We start from the raw sequence: 15,695 nt of genomic DNA, 5'->3' as shown, positions 1-15,695 counted from the left end.
GAGACACATACACACTCCTTTCTTAGGATGGCCCAGTGTGCTACAGGGGGAACAGCTTTGGGCTAGGAGACACCAAGGTTGTGGTCCTGGTTCTTTGCAACCCAGGGCTAGTCATTTAACTTCGGACGTCAGGTTCCCCTCCTGTACGGTGGGCAGTGACAGCATCTCTCAGACGGGGTCTCTGAGAGGATAAGGAGGTGTACTTAAAGCCCTGTGAGCAGGGTGCAGGGGAGGAGGTGAGGTGTGCCGTCACTCGGGCTTCGATAAACTCAGTTCTCAGTGGCTCTCTTAGACATTTATGACTCAACTGTGCCATTCCAGTGTTGGGGACTACACATACCAGTTTCCCTACCCTGAAGCCACATAGAGTGAGATTCCTTCCAGGTGTATCCAGAAACCAAGTTGGATTTCTGGATGGCTGTCTAGGAATTAAGTAGGGATTCTGTGGGTTTGGATTAACCACCTACTCGGTGGTGTAGGTGGTGGAGCTGATGAGGCTTAGTCATCAGGAGAGACCAGCCCGTTTCCCCCATCTCTGCTCTGATCTCGTAACAGTTGGGGAACCCTTACTCAGAGGACAGAACTCTCACTTGGCTTTCTGGTAAGATGCTCAACTCAAGTCCACCTTTCTAACCCTTTTTTGACTTCTCTCTTACTCCAAACCCAGGCAAGATCCTTATCATTGGAGGCAGCATTGCAAACTTCACCAATGTGGCTGCCACATTCAAGGTAACCAGCTGCAGTGACTGCAGTTTCTGGGTAACATGGGGGAATCAGGCCAGGTTTAAGACAGAAGCGAGTTCCCAAGAATTACCCAGTCTGGGTAGAGGTCCCTTGTGGAGGATGCAGAAAACCCTGAGTCAGATCTGGATCTGAAGCTGTGTCTCTGGGCAAGCAGCTGGCACTGACTGTGCCGAAATTCTCCCATCTGAAGTGTGGGGAGGAGGCAAAGTTCTGTCACCTCTACCCCATTTCAGGACCGATTCTTGAAGAATTGTCTTAATGGACCTTCATTTTCAACCCTCCATTGTGAGACTCTGGGTTCTCTGCAACTCGTAGTCTTTTGTGGCTTGGTCATCAGCCACTTCTCCAAAAGGTCAGGATGGTCTGGGGCTCCTGCTCATCCAGCCAGCGGCCTGTCAGGCTGTGTCCCTGTACACAGGTCAGGGCCATGGGCACACAGTTTTAAAGCGTGACTGCTGGTCAGCAAGGATGGCAGAGCTGACATATCTCAAGAGTTGTTTGCTTCAAGACAGCCAGCCACCTCAGGAGGCATTTATTATTCTGTCAGATACACATTGAAGCTATTCATAGGAATATGCCCTATCTGGTACTTTCATATAGGTTTTGAGAATAATGAATAAATAAATGTCAACCTTGAAAGTCTGAGCTCTCAAGAAGTGGAGGACCAGGCCTTATCAGTCCCTCCTATAACAGGGTGTCCCTAACTGAACCTGATTCAGCAGACAAATGTTGTAACTTCTGAGCAACCCTATAATGAAGCTAGCACTGGTGATAAGGGCTGGTTAGGTCTGGAGCAGGAACTGTGTGTAAAGCCTTAGGTGACAGACATTAGGCTCCTGACTTGGTCAACTAGTCTTGTGTCTGGAGAAACAAAATCGGTGCACAACTGTTTCCAAAGTTGATACTCTTTGTGTAGTACCCCAGCATAAATCCCCCCCCCCCCCCCAATTACAATGAAATAACAAGAATGACTGTAGATGGGACAAGAGAGACCGGCAAAGTCTCACTGATAGTGGAAGTCCAGCAACCCCATTCATTGAGGGTTGTCAGTCCCAGGTGCTCCAGATGCTCATTTCAGCATCTTCACAGGTAACCACATATACCAGGCCTTTGGGTAACTTGTGCATAGTCCAGTCCACACATGTAAAATTCTTGGCTGCCAGGGCCTGTCACACTTAATGAGAAGCAGCCCTTGTTGTGTACACCTTGGTACGTTTCTTTACCATGGTTATAAGTCATCGATTTATGGCTGCCTTATTTTTAGTCACATGTCTGTTTGTCCCTTTGTGCTTCCAGGGTATTGTGAGAGCAATTCGAGATTACCAGGGCCCCCTGAAGGAGCATGAGGTCACAATCTTTGTCCGAAGAGGTGGCCCCAACTATCAGGAGGGCTTACGGGTGATGGGAGAAGTCGGTAAGACTGGGACCCTTTCTCGCCCTCTCACCGTGAATGTCATGGCCTGCCTCCTTGGGACTCCTGAAGGCGTCAATCTGGACACTTCCGTGCTCTTCCTCTCCCCTCTCTGGATATGCAGCCTGCTTCTCCTGCCACTTTCTGCTCTCTGACATAGACCTGTTCTAAACTTCAGAGTGGGCAGTAAAGCATTTTCATTCAGCTGTTTGCTTCACAAATATTTGTGGAATCCCTGCTCTCCTGAGCACTGGGGTTAGAGCCACACCCATGACACATGACAGATAGCCAAGCCCTCGTGCCATTAAGAACATGGACTATAATGTCAACTCATGCTAAGTGCATGAAGGAAGACAAAGCCAGTGAAGGGATAGTGTGTGTGGGAGGGGACAGAGGCAGTTTTAAGTGGGGTGATCACAGAGAATGTTTGACTGAAAAGGTGACTTTCAACCAAAGACCTGGAGGAGAGGAGGGAGCAGATCAGTGGTGACTGTCTGCAAAGTAAAGGGCAAGTTCCAAGGCCTCGAAGTGGGAGTATGCCAGCATGTGCAGACCCACTGGGGATAGTCTTTGGATGGGGCTGCGGGAGCAAGGGGCAGGGTGCTAGAGGAGGGAGACTGAGGGCAGCTGTCACAGACGTGTGGGGCTAGTACAGGACCCTGGGTCAGCAGCCATGGGAGACTTGGCCGGAGGAGTGACAGTTTGACTTGGGTTTGAAGGGTTGTTTTAGTCACTGTGTGGCCCGCAGACCAGAGGGCAGCCAGGATAGAAGCAGGGGGTGCTCCTAAGAGGCTGCAGCAGAGTCCAGGACAGTGGTGGCCTGGATGTGGGAAAGAGGAAAGGAGCTTTGCTCCTCGCTGAGCCGAGTGAGGAGAGGGTATGACATCTATTTTGGTTTCCTTTCTCCCTTCTGCATTTTGAGTGGTTCCTGCAGGTTCACAAGATGTTCAACTCAGAGCTTTCAAGAAGTCTGGGACTACAGTCAAGACTAACATCAGGTCTCCCTAGGTGGACCTGACTGAACCTGAAATACGTGAACTTTGTGACAGCAGCATTGGTTCTGAGTAAAACACAGCCCCCATTGCTAAGAGCAGTTATGTGTGGATCAGAGTTCATGTGAAGTGCCAGAGGGGTGACAGACATAAGATGCTTGTGCTCAGTGTGTGTGTTTTCTGATTGGAGAGGCAAAACTTTTTCATTTATCCATTTTCCAAATCTGGTGTCCATGGCAAACACCAAACACACCTCAATCAGTTGAAGCACTGCCGAATTCTGATTTCCCCCAGAATTGAGTCCCTGCCGTGGGCCTGGCCTTCGGTACAGTACAGTGCATGTCACTCAGTCATGGTTGGAACATTAGACAAGTAAACCATTATTGGAGCAAGAAGCTGTCAGATAGGGCTCCACACAGTGAAGCAAGCAGGGTAGTGTGGAGAAGAGTGACTGTCAAGGTCATTGGAAGATGGCGTTTGAGCTGAATGATGTGAACAGCTGGGTGCAGATCTGGGATGAGAGGGCTCCATGTGGGGCAGGAGTAGGGCCAGTGCTTAGGAATAGAGGCCCAGCCAGGGAGCGAGGCTTGAGTGTAAGGTCTAAGGGGACCCAGGACCCAGGCTGTGGATGGGAGGGGTGTAGACTAATGATGCTTTTAGATCACTTGAGAGTGTCAGCAAAGCTCTTTCTTGCTCTTCTTACCAGTAGGAGGGTTCTTGGGTGATAATGACATGACAGCTTACTTGTCCTGGATAATTGGTCTTGCACAGGAAGTACCAGACATCAGGCAGGACCCTGAAGGACCTGTGCAGAGTCATGTGGACTGGGCACTTATTTGAAGACTTGATTGATGGACTTTATTTCCCTCCTTCACAGGAAAGACGACTGGGATCCCCATCCACGTGTTTGGCACTGAGACTCACATGACGGCAATTGTGGGCATGGCCCTGGGCCACCGGCCCATCCCCAATCAGCCGCCCACGGCCGCCCACACTGCAAACTTCCTCCTCAACGCCAGTGGGAGCACGTCGGTAGGTGCTGGCCGGCCTGTTCCTTCAAGCCTGCTGCGCCATCTTTGTCACACCTCCATCCCTAGCCAGTCCGGTACACTGGGGAAATGCGGGGGGGAGTAGTACATGGTTGGTTTCATGATCTCTACTAATTTTTTTCAATGCCAGTCAAGGTAGAATAATGGAAAGACCAGGGTTTTTTAAGTCAGACCTGAGTTCAAATCCTGCTGAAGGAGGAACCTTGGCAGTTACCATACCTGCTCAGAGCCTCAGCTTGCTCAGCTGGAGCATGAGGACAATACAGCAGTCCCTCTATGTCACGGTTCACTTATCACAGGATTTAAAAAAATATTATATTTAATTATTTATCATGGATTTTTTGCTATATCGCGGGATTTTGCGGTACTCTATACATATGTTGTTAAAGTTACGTAGGTTTAAGAGTGTAGAATATGTTTAAGAACATAAGTAGTGTTTATAAAAGTGTGGAAAAGGTTAATAAGGGAGTGGGAAAGGTTAATAAGGGACTGGGAACGGTTTATAAGTGTGTGGGAAGGGTTTATAAAACCTTAAAATATAATAAATACTAAAATAAATGTAGGGTTCCTACTTTGCGGATTTTCGCCTATCACAGGGATGTCTAGAACGTAATACCCACAATAAGTGAGGGATCACTGTACTCATTCCTGTCTCAGGAGGCTGTTAGAATAGTGCTTTTGGAAGAAGCTTGTAAAGAATAGTGCTGTACTTAGTGCTTGTTACCTGGTTTCTGTGGGGTCTCAAAAACCAATGGCTTTTGTTTCCAGCTGCTACCTGTGACTTTTACCCCCTCTCCGTGTCTCACCCCAGACTCCAGCTCCCAGCAGGACTGCGTCTTTTTCTGAGTCCAGGGCTGACGAGGTGGCACCTGCAAAGAAGGCCAAGCCCGCTGTTCCGCAAGGTAACTCCCAGTGGTTTTGGATCTTCCCTGTCCCCCTTCCCTTTCCGGGCCTCACTGGAGCAGCAGAGGTAATGGAAGGCATTTGGGCTTTGCTGCAAAAGTGATCATGGGGCATGGGATGGGAACAGACGTGAGGATGTGTTGAGCTTTCCCTATGGGCTCCCCTGGCACTGAGAACCCAGCTGCGCCTGGGTCATCTCACTCCCCACCTTCTTGTCTGCCCCCTTACTTCCTGTGGGTGAGTGAGCTGGGTAGGGAGGTTGCGGAGGAGACAGGGTTACAAAACTTCCAGGAAGTGGGTAGGTCTCCCAGACTTTTCCTGTAGAACGGTAGTTCCTGCCCACCCCATCACCCTGGTGCTCCTACAAAGACACTCCTTTCCTGTGAGCCCACCATAAGGACATATGCTCTCTACTATCCCATGTGTACTCTGCCTACTTTGTCTCTCCATCCTGCGGTTCATCAAAGATGTGATCCCTGCCAGCTGGCCCTTGCAACCAGCATTCAGGAACCAGCATTAGTCACTACTGGGCTAGTGTGGCTTAAGCACCCTCTTCCTAATACGGACAGAGCATCCCTAAGGCTTTTTGTGACACTGGCCCCAGGCACTAGAGTAGGAAGGCAGTACCTTATAGTCCCTAAACCCACTGCACAGAATGACAGGTCCAACCCATGTCAACATAATCATTGTGTGCTTTGCGGGGACAAGGGTTGGTGTTAAGGGTCTGGGACCGGGCCAGCTGTCCCATCAGAGGGCCTGGGGCAGTTGGGTGTTTAGAACACCCTGCAAGCCTGCGTGTTTCTCCTCCCCCTCTCTCTGTCCCCTTTTGTCCTTTGCTCTTTCTTGCTTTTGCTCTGCTGATCAATGCTGTCTTCTCTTTTGCTGACTTGACTCCTGTCTATTGTGGAATAGACAAGAGATGGTGAGGGCATGAGCCCTGCCAGGCTTGTCCATGGGACCCTTCCCCATTCCCACCCTCTCCCTCCAAAGCCTTTAGCCATCAGTAGGTCACTCAGTTGCCTTGGTCATTTTCTTTGACAGATTCAGTCCCAAGTCCAAGATCCCTGCAAGGTAGGACGCCCCTGCCCTTCCCAAATCTGTGTGTGGCTTCTCAGTGGGCTTCAGTCTTACTGTTTGCTTAATTTCCCCTCCCCCAGTGGGTTGCAGTGTTGTCTGGTATATTTTGTCCCTGCCTTGGTGTGGCCTGCTCCCAAGTCCTACTCTTTGCTCTCCCTCCCTTCCCACTCCTGCTTATTTGGAGCCCCCATGTGGCTGTCTCTGGCTTCAAACTTGGGGATGAGCCAGGCCTACAGCCTTGGAGAGTGGAGTGGTGCTGAGGAGGGAAGGTCCTCCTGGGAAGGAGGGAGCCATGAAAACTGAAGGGGAAGTGGCAGAACACAATGGATGGGAAGGAGAGCCGTGGATCACCTGATTCTCATCAGCATTTCATGATGGCTTCATTTCTTACTTTCCCCACTTTGGCCTCACCACTGCCAACTTTATCCTAGAGCTCCCAATACCAGGGACAAGCTCAGATTTCTCTGGGGTTTGGGTGGAAGATGGGATAGAGGAAAGAGCAAGAGACCCAGACAGGTGTGCAATAGAAGGGGTCTGAGCTTTGGTGTCTGAGGTCACTGTTTAGGACAGACATTTTCTGTGCATCCTCACACACAAAATGCACCTGTTCACCTTTTCAAAACATCAGGGCTTTGTTTAACTTCTTGACATTCACAGCATGGGAGATTTAACCCTGGGGAAGGGGAGTCTTCTGATAATATTTGACTCTTTTCTTGCTCAGGGGAGGGGGAGGAATAACTAGGCAGGGTTGCTCATATCCCCCCAGAAAGGTCAGGAATGCAGCTCCTAGATTATCTGGCAAGATTCACTGTTTCCTAAAAGGCACAACCTGAGGCTGAGCCCTGTGCAGAGAATGGGCCACTCTAGTTCTCAGACAGCAATTCCACCTGAGGGGAGGAGTCTGCTTACTGCCAGTCCCCAGCTGTGCTGACAAATGTGTGGGGAAGGACAGATTGTACCAGAGTGCTCCCCCCCCCCCCATCAGTGGGTCTAGAGGAGGAGCCTAGTGCAGGACTCTTAGTCCCAGAGCAGGGTTTCTGTCGGTGGGGCCTCCTTGCTGCTGGTGGACTGAGGATTGCCCCCATCGACTTTGGCTCCTCTGTGCTGGAGGAGATGAGCACTCTGGTTGTGTCGCATGCTGACCCAGAGGACGGGGAGTGGCAGGGCTTATATTCCTCCTCCTCTCTTGCACAATTGAGCTGTAATCCTGGCTCAGGCACTAGATGACTGAGGTTCTTAGTCATTTGGCATCTCCAGGCTTCAATGTCCTGGGATTGCGAAGTGAGGGTACTTGATTAGATGGCTTCCCTTGTTCTGTGATCTCATGTCTCGTCAGAACCCAGACGGGTCCAGTGACAGTAAATCCTGGGTATTTGCAACATCAGGAGCCTGTGTCACACGAAGCTTATGGCTGTGGCGGAAGAGGCGGGCCTGTGGGGATGAGAATCCTATCTGCCTTGGGAAAGTGATCTCCTAAATTCATTTAATCAGACCTTGAACTTGGTTAGCCAAGTCTGTATTAGTACAGTAGGTAGATGAATGCCAGATGCCACTGAACTTGGTGCACTGTTTTCCCCAGAGGCTGAGAACCTCCCCTGAGGGCTACTTTCCTCCATAGGACTTGCAGGGAAGGGAGGGTGAGGTCACCTGCTTGCAAGGTGGTGAAGGAGCCTTTTCCTTCAAGGCTGAGGAATCTACTTCTGCCTGGTATTTTTGTTCCTTCCTTTTCCCCCTTACCCCTTTCCTGCTGGCTGGAGAGCCCATCCAAGAGCACAGGTCTGAGCAGGAAAGAGCCACCTGGTCGAGGGAGGAGGACGGGAGGAATAGCCAGCCCTCCTTGCCAGTGCCAGAGCCTGGGCCGGGACCTCAGCTAAAGTTAAAGCTGAGCAAACCTCTCCATTGGACCTACACTGACCTAGGATCCTGAGGATTCAAATCCTGACCTGAGGTGGCTTAGGTCCAGATTTCCACAGGTGATAAGGATTATTGGAGAGTTATACAAGGTGGGGACCCCAAAAAAACCCCGGAATTTATTTATAAAAAATTGTATTTTTATTCTTAGATGTTTAAACTTCACTCACCTTCAAAGTACTCTTCATTTAATGCAATACACGTATTGAGACATTTTTTTCCATTACTCGAAAAAGTTCTTGAACTCATTGATTTTGGTGCCTTTTAGTGCTTCTGCCATTTTTTGTTCACCTCTTCCACAACCGCAAAACATTTCCCTTTGATGGCTTTTTTCATCTCAGGAAACAAAAAGTTGCTCAGGTGAATAGGGAGGGTGGGGCACAGTGGGGTTCATGCCATTTTTGGTCAAAAACTGCTGAACACTCAGCACAGTGCGGGCAGGTGCGCTCCTAAATCACCCATCATAAAATACGTAAGGGCATTGAAAGAGCCTTCAAAAAAAATTCACTGAAGCCAAACGCAGTCTCTCACAACAACGCCAGCTGGCACACTGATACAGATAGGTTTCTAGAACTCTCACCTGGCAGGGGAAGCCTGTACTATAAGGGGCCCACCCTCCAGAAGATAATTCTGTTTTGTGGGGGGGTCTCCCCTTGTATAACATTGTGTGGTCACCAAAATTGAGAGAGCTTAACACTTTTTTCCCAGCGACTTTAAAAATAATTTATCAAGTGTTTATTTGCATATAACCAGGAGGCTGATTACATACGTTATTTACCTTTCCTATGAAATTAAAAAGGCCTCTTTGCATTGGGAGTCCTTTCTCTGTTTGTTGCTGAGCTGTTTATTAGCCAGACAGATTTTCTGAGCTTTTTTTACTTTCTGCCACCTCTTTCCAGAAGAAATTGATGCATTTCTTTCCCAGGTTTTCAGAATTCCGTCCTCTTATGTTCCTTTGTGGTTTTGATTAGCTGCCCTCTCTGGACTTGGGATGTGGAGGGGTCTGGCAGGTAGTCCCTCCCCTACAAGTCTCACAGGGGTGTGTGTTCTGGATGCACTTGCTGTGTCTTTGCCCACCAGGAAAGAGTGCCACTCTCTTCAGCCGCCATACCAAGGCCATTGTGTGGGGCATGCAGACCAGGGCTGTGCAAGGCATGCTGGACTTCGACTACGTCTGCTCCCGAGACGAGCCCTCGGTGGCTGCCATGGTCTACCCCTTCACGTAAGTCATGCCACAGCAGGGAGGCTGCCTCCTCTAATCCAGTCCCTTCCTCACTAAGACTGAGCTGGGGGAGCAGCTAGATTATCCCCTTTGCTGGAGAAGTGACTGTCCATCTCAGCCTGGAGCGAACCATATTCCTGGAGGGTCTTTTCTAGTAGATAGAAACTCTTTGAGGGCAGAACCCTGCCTTCCCACCCTCTAGATGAAGCTCCTCCTCTTGACCGCTCCCTCTCCAGCCCTGACATGTTGTCCTGACCCCTCCTTCACCTTTCTCACAGTGGGGACCACAAGCAGAAGTTTTACTGGGGTCACAAGGAAATCCTGATCCCCGTCTTCAAGAACATGGCTGATGCCATGAAGAAACACCCAGAGGTGGATGTGCTGATCAGCTTCGCATCTCTTCGCTCTGCCTATGACAGTACCGTCGAGACCATGAATTACGCACAGGTCGGTTGCTGGCCCCTCAGGGGAGGACGAGGTTGTAGGTGTCCATGGTCACTGCCACCTGGGACAAATGGCTGGGACTTGGGACTGGCCTCTGATCTGGGTGAAAATGGTTAGAGACACTTGATCTTCAGAAGGCGGGGCAGTAACCCAGGGCAGGCTGGCTGCTCGCCTGGGCCAACAAAGAATCAGTTCAGGATCAGCTGCCCTCATCTCTCTGTGCTATCTAAGCCTGGCTTTAAAAACAATCAAAACTACTTCCTTTCTTATAAAATCATAACATATTATAGAAAAAATGTAGTTACTGATAAATAAAAGGAGGAAATAAATACCTCAAGCCTGATTTCCCAGAAACACAACTGTTATTTTTCAGTACCTCCTTATTCACACCTTTTCCTGGATTTGACCAAATGGAATAATATTTTATAGAACTATTTTATAATCCATTTTCTTCAGTTACTCTTTCCACAGCAATAAATATTTATTGGTAGCATCAATTTTGCTTTGTCAAGTCTGGTGATGAGCATCTTGGAGTAATTTGTATATATCCTTAATTATTTCCCCAGAATAAATGTCTAGAAATTAATCTGCTCCATCAGAATGAGCAGATTTTAAAGCTTTTGGTCCATCTTGCCCAACTGCCTCCATAAAGCTGTACTGATGTAACCTCCCATCAGGAGTTTGAGAATGCCTGTTTCTCAGTACTCTTGCCAACACTGAATGTTTGAATCTTAAAAACAGACAAATTGATAGGCATTCTGTTTAATTTTCATCCCTTTAATTATTAAGATGAGCTTTTAAAAACACTTATCAGGCCCTGGCTGGTTTGGCTATGTGGATTGAGCACCGGCCTGCGAACCAGAAGGTTGCTGGTTTGATTCCCAGCCAGGGCATATGCTTGAGTTGTGGGCCAGGTCCCCCGTTGGGGGCCTGTGAGAGGCAACCAATCGATGTATCTCTCACACATTGCCGTTTCTGTCCCTTTTTCTCCCTCCTCCCCTCTCTAAAAAATTAGTAAAATCTTTAAAAAAAAATTTATTGGCCATTTTTAGTCTATGACTTGGACTCCCCTATTTATTTTTTTCTGTTGAGGTATCTGTTTTCTTTGTTACTGATTTGTAAGACCCCCTGATAGAATAAGGAACTGATTCATCTGTTCCGAATTATTGTCTGGTCCTAGACAATATTGGCTTAGTTCAGTGTAAGACTAGAAAAGATAAACTTGTTAGCATATCTAGATGAAACAAAAACATGTTAAACATGCTAAAAATATGCTGGGTTTTTAGTCTAGATCAGAGGTTTGCAAACTGCAGCTCAAGGGCCAAAACTAGTCTTTCACTTGTTTTTATAAATAAAGTTTTGTTGAAACATAGCTATGCTCATTCATTTATATATTGTCTATGGCTCTTTCATGCTACAAAGGCAAATTTAGTTACCACAGAGACCACATGATCAACAAAGCCCAAAATGCTATTTGACCCTTTATAGAAGTTTGCCAGCCCCTGGACTAGAGTCAGAGATGGTTCTCAATCTTCCCTGCCTACCTCCCGCCCCCTCTGGCTTTCTTCCCCAGCCCACTTTATGTTTGGAGTGTGGAAGCAGCTTGTTTTATCACGTACTGGTTCTGTCCTGTAGGGACAGAGTTGGAGACATGGCACAGCAGAGAAGGCCACAGATAGCTGCTTTATGAGCAAGTGGGGAACAGATGTCTGAGTCTTGTGGATTTTTGGATGGGAGAATATATTGCAGCTTTGACTGTAGCAGGCTTTTGGGAGGGTTGGTCTGATCAGCATAGGAACAGAGACCTGTGGGAGGAAGTGGTGCATGTTGTTAACATGACTTTGTCCTTAGAGTCTGGAACGGGTCGTGGAAGGTGGGTTCTTGAATAGTTGCTGCCTCTTTGTCCCATCTGAGGCGGAAAGTTGATGGGAAAGCACTCCTCTTATCCTTTAGATCCGGACCATTGCCATCATAGCCGAAGGTATTCCTGAGGCCCTCACAAGGAAGCTGATCAAGAAGGCCGACCAGAAGGGTGTGACCATCATTGGACCTGCCACTGTGAGCATCCCCTCCAGAAAGCCTTTTAAGTTCCAGGCTATTTTATGAAGTTCTGGGCCCTCAGGAAACTCACTTGTTGATTCTTCTGTTTGTCTCCTAAGAGAAAAAGATTCAGAGAGAACCTCTTGAAAGTCAGTCTGTCCATTTCCAGTTGGTTTCTTTAAAGGGCTTTCTCTCCAGTCCATATCACCTTTATAGTTTCAAGGGGCTAATGAGAAGATTCTTGTTTTAAGTGTTTGTCTACTCTCATACAACCATTGCATAGTCTTTGGTAATTCCTTTAACTATAAACCAAAGAAAAAAATCTACCTGGAGGCTTTATTTTTGACCTAAAGGAGAAGTTGCCCTGTGACAATTTGTTTGTTGTTTCATTGAAATGTATGTGAAATTAAGACAGAAGGACCTTGCGTGGGTGGTTTTGAGCAGAGACACACATCTGTGTTATCCGCCTATACTGGGCGTTGTCACTCTTGTAGAGCAAAAAAGGTGGCATAACCCTGAGTATGCCTATCAGTAGGAAGCCATATTTTATAAATAAGGCTTTATTTTTTGTGTGCGTAAAGTCTCTTGAGGGAGAGAAGTGATTCTTCTTAAGCAGGAAACCCAGTGTGCTCTCTCGGCCAGTTCCTCCCCAGCCTGGCAGAGTGGGATGGGCTGGCAGTACTGGGTTTGGTGATTTCCCTGAGCTCGTGGTCAGTCCGGAGCTCACCCTTCCTCTCTGACTGCTGTTTCTGCCCTTGCAGGTTGGAGGCATCAAGCCCGGGTGCTTTAAGATTGGGAATACAGGTGGGATGCTCGACAACATCCTGGCCTCCAAGCTGTACCGCCCTGGCAGCGTGGCCTATGTCTCGCGTTCTGGGGGCATGTCCAATGAGCTCAACAATATCATCTCTAGGACCACGGATGGCGTCTATGAGGGCGTCGCCATTGGCGGGGACAGGTGACCAGCTGGGAGCCAAGGGGATCTCCCGTACTGCTTACTGCTGCTTGCAGCAGTTCCTGCTGGCACATAACAATGTCTCTTTTTTTTCCTTCTTTCTTTTTCTTTCTTTTCTTTTTTCTTTCTTTTTTTTTTTTTTGGTTTTGTTTGTTTTTCCAACTGCAGTTGACATTCAATATTATCTTAGTTTCAGGTAGGAATGTTATCTTAAGTCCATAAAATGGGGCATGTCCACTCTTGTCTCAGAACTAGCATTGGCATAAAGATCAGAAAATGCAGGGAAAGGCTTTTTAAATGGCATTTGGGCCTGCGGGGGAGTTGTTTATTGTCTGAGGTGGCCATAGGGAGGCAGCAGAGTGCTGTGATTAGCAGGACTGATCCTGAAATCAGACCAAAGGGGTTCAAATCCTAGTTTCCTGCGACAGGTTACTAACCTGGCACTCCCAGACCTCCATCATCCTTACATATCAATGGGTAAAATACTAGTGCCCACCTCATGGAGTTGGTGGGAAGATTAAATGAGGTCACGTATTATAAAGTGGCTAACACTTAATAAGTACGCAGTAAGTGTTCACTGTAGCTAATAATTAAGTGAAAGGAAAAGCAGTATTCCTTTATGCTGTACTACTATCACACTCACATTTCTGGCCAAAAACCCAGAAGTTCCAATTCCTATATTCAGGGATTTTTATGGAGGCTTCATAATGTAGATATGATTTATTATTTATTCAGTCTTCTGCCCCTCTTCCCTCTCCAGGGGAAAGGGGTGGGGCTGAAAGTTCTAAGCTTCTAGCCATGGCCTGGTGTTTCTGGTGACCACCCCCCATCCAGGAGCTTCACAGGAGCGCATCAAGAGTTGTCTCATTAGAATAGAAGATACTTCTATCACCCAGGAAATTCCAAGGGATTTAGGAGCCTCTAGACCTCATTACTCAGGAAATTAAAATGTCTTAGGAGCCCAGCGTCAGGAACCAGAGTCAAAGATCAAACACTAGAACAAAAGGTGCTCCTAGCACCCCTATCAGTCAGGAGAGATCACAAGGGTTATAGGAGCTCTGTGTCAGGAACTAGGGGCAGAGAGCAATGTGTATATTTCCTCTTTTACAAATAGTGCCATTTTTGTTGATGGGAACAATAATCAGTAGTACTTAATACCCTCAAATAGCCATTTCCAGTTACTGTCACTACTACTACCATTACTACTGCTACTGCTTAGCTCAAAACAGAAAGCTGTTGGGAGACTGGGTCACCTTGTCAGTCTCCCTGGCTCCCACGTCATTTCAGATGGAACGCCTGGTTGAGGGAGGACTCCTCCCCAGTTATTTAGGGGTGTGGCTAAACCCTTATCCTCAGGGTTGCAGTCAGCTGAAGGCAGGCCTGAGGCCAGAGGGGGCTTATCCATGTAGCTGGCCGGGTGGCTCTGCTCTGTGACCTCTCCACAGGCTGCTTAGTGTCCTGATGACTTGGTTTGGGGCTTCCCCCAGAGGGAGCAACTCAAGAGAGAGTGCCAGAAAAAGCTGTTCTTTTTATAACCCAGCCTTGGAAGTCAGTATCGTAGTCACTTTAGCCACATTTTGTTCATTAGAAGCTAATCATTAAATCCAACCCATAATCAAGAGGAGAGGCAGGAGGTTCCACCTTTTGAAAAGACTTTGTGGACATATTTTAAAACCACCACGCATGTGCTCTCCAGGTATCTCTTACCACCAAGTGAGCCTCTCTGGGCTTATTCACGCCTCTTCCCTCCCTTCCCTTCTCTTCCCTTGTGCTCCATTTATTCCCTCTGCCAACCAACCCCCATTAATTCCTAAGGCATCCCTGGACCCTCCCGGGGCAGCCACCCCCACGAAAAACCCACAGTGTTCTTAGTACAGGTGTGCTTTGCACATCTGAACACATCTTCCGAAGCTGCCTCGTGATCCTACATGACCCCCCTTCTCTCATCAGGTACCCTGGCTCAACATTTATGGATCACGTGTTACGTTACCAGGACACTACAGGAGTCAAAATGATTGTGGTTCTCGGAGAGGTGAGTTAAAGGGAAAAATGTTTTACTTTTTCTCATTGTTAGTCATGTATGATGCCAGTTCTTTAAAAATTCATGCATTTTGGTTTTATGTAACTTCAGGTTGACCATCGCTTGTAATCTCACCCCTTAGACTTTGGTATCTAGGAGTTTTCACTTTTAATACTGTTGTCTTTTTCCTAAAACAAAAACAAAACCTTTTGCTTCTCAGTGGCACAAGACGTTTTAGTGCCAATAAAAAAGGAGCTTTGTACTGCTGGCCATGGTCTTTACCTGCTGGGCAGTAGGTGCCTGGAATGAAAAGTAAAAAGATTTTTTTAAGTTTAGCCAAGTCCTATAACCTCATCCTATCCCCTGGTTGTGCCTCTAATAGGTCTGGTTCTAAATCACGTTGCCCTTAGGTTAGGAAGGAGGCATCCCGGGGACTCTCCTAGCATACCTGCTGTCCCTTTACAGTTCTTCCTTGAGTCTACTCTCAGTCTTCCAGGCTGTTTGGACCAAGCCCACGTCCCCTCATTTTCTAATGAACTTGAGACTCGGGCTCCTGCCTGATTCGGGACAGAGATTTTCCTGCTGTTTTGCTGCTCTTGGAGCGACACAGAGGGTGCCTCCAGCTCACGGTCTTTTCCTTGTTCCCTGTTCCTTGGCAGATTGGGGGCACGGAGGAGTATAAGATCTGCCGGGGCATCAAGGAGGGCCGCATCACTAAGCCCGTGGTCTGCTGGTGCATCGGGACCTGTGCCACCATGTTCTCCTCTGAGGTACAGCCGGTACAGGTCACTCCTGGGTGGGGAGGCAAACCGCCTAGTTGGTTATCTTATGAGCAGCCAGCTCCTTCTGTACAGGTTTGTTACCTGCTTGGTTCCTACAAGGTCTAGCTAGGGCCCTGCTTTCTAGGAGCTTAAATCCAAGTGGAGG

The 15,695-nt window shown here is 47.9% G+C and overlaps 1 protein-coding gene across 2 annotated transcripts in view; it reads left to right on the top strand.

The window, feature by feature from the left end:
* Positions 1-15,695, top strand: part of ACLY (ATP citrate lyase) — a 39,623-nt gene that overhangs the window by 12,153 nt on the left and 11,775 nt on the right. The window contains exons 10-20 of one of the 2 annotated variants that reach the window (XM_090292808.1): positions 668-729; positions 2,041-2,158; positions 4,025-4,179; positions 5,008-5,098; positions 6,141-6,170; positions 9,168-9,309; positions 9,588-9,756; positions 11,707-11,811; positions 12,555-12,751; positions 14,699-14,780; positions 15,428-15,538. In XM_090292808.1, the coding sequence (XP_090148934.1) occupies positions 668-729; positions 2,041-2,158; positions 4,025-4,179; positions 5,008-5,098; positions 6,141-6,170; positions 9,168-9,309; positions 9,588-9,756; positions 11,707-11,811; positions 12,555-12,751; positions 14,699-14,780; positions 15,428-15,538 (1,262 nt within the window). The remainder of the gene's footprint in view (positions 1-667; positions 730-2,040; positions 2,159-4,024; positions 4,180-5,007; positions 5,099-6,140; positions 6,171-9,167; positions 9,310-9,587; positions 9,757-11,706; positions 11,812-12,554; positions 12,752-14,698; positions 14,781-15,427; positions 15,539-15,695) is intronic. The other variant, XM_090292809.1, reaches the window with a different exon arrangement.

This window comes from Furipterus horrens, unplaced genomic scaffold (genome assembly GCF_987537825.1).
Source record: "Furipterus horrens unplaced genomic scaffold, mFurHor1.1.pri manual_scaffold_11, whole genome shotgun sequence".
Lineage (NCBI taxonomy): Eukaryota > Metazoa > Chordata > Mammalia > Chiroptera > Furipteridae > Furipterus > Furipterus horrens.
This window is presented reverse-complemented; position numbering and strand designations above follow the sequence as displayed.